At 58.4% G+C, this 329-nt stretch overlaps 1 protein-coding gene across 1 annotated transcript in view; it reads right to left on the reverse strand.

The window, feature by feature from the left end:
- Positions 1 to 329, reverse strand: part of EMH_0006880 (C2 domain-containing protein, putative) — a gene marked incomplete at both ends in the record, with an annotated part of 10,827 nt that overhangs the window by 1,387 nt on the left and 9,111 nt on the right. The window contains 1 exon segment of the mRNA XM_013497701.1: positions 6 to 327. Within this exon segment, the coding sequence (XP_013353155.1) occupies positions 6 to 327 (322 nt within the window).

Raw genomic sequence — 329 nt, forward strand, 5'->3', positions numbered from 1 at the left:
CGCACTGGTTGGCTTGGTCGAGGAATCCATTGCCGGTGGAGCTGGGGAGGCATCTGGGCTCCAGTGATTACTACTGCTCGCTGCAGCAGCAGCCGCTGCCATAGTGCCTGCAAAGAATGACCGGTTCTCCGCGGTTGCTTTTCCCGCCCGTTGCTGCTTCTTCGAAGCCTGCAACAGGCGGAAGCCCTCTGCAGCCGCTTGCTGCAGCATGCGCTGCAGTGTCTTTAGTGTGCGACGCCTATTACTTTCCCGCAATTTCGTTCCACTACCAGCTCTCCCGCTGTGTCCCTTTGTGGGATGCTGCTCTTGTGCACGAACCGTCTTTGTAG

Source organism: Eimeria mitis, genomic scaffold, assembly GCF_000499745.2.
Source record: "Eimeria mitis Houghton genomic scaffold, Emh_scaff286, whole genome shotgun sequence".
NCBI classification, from domain to species: Eukaryota; Apicomplexa; class Conoidasida; order Eucoccidiorida; family Eimeriidae; genus Eimeria; species Eimeria mitis.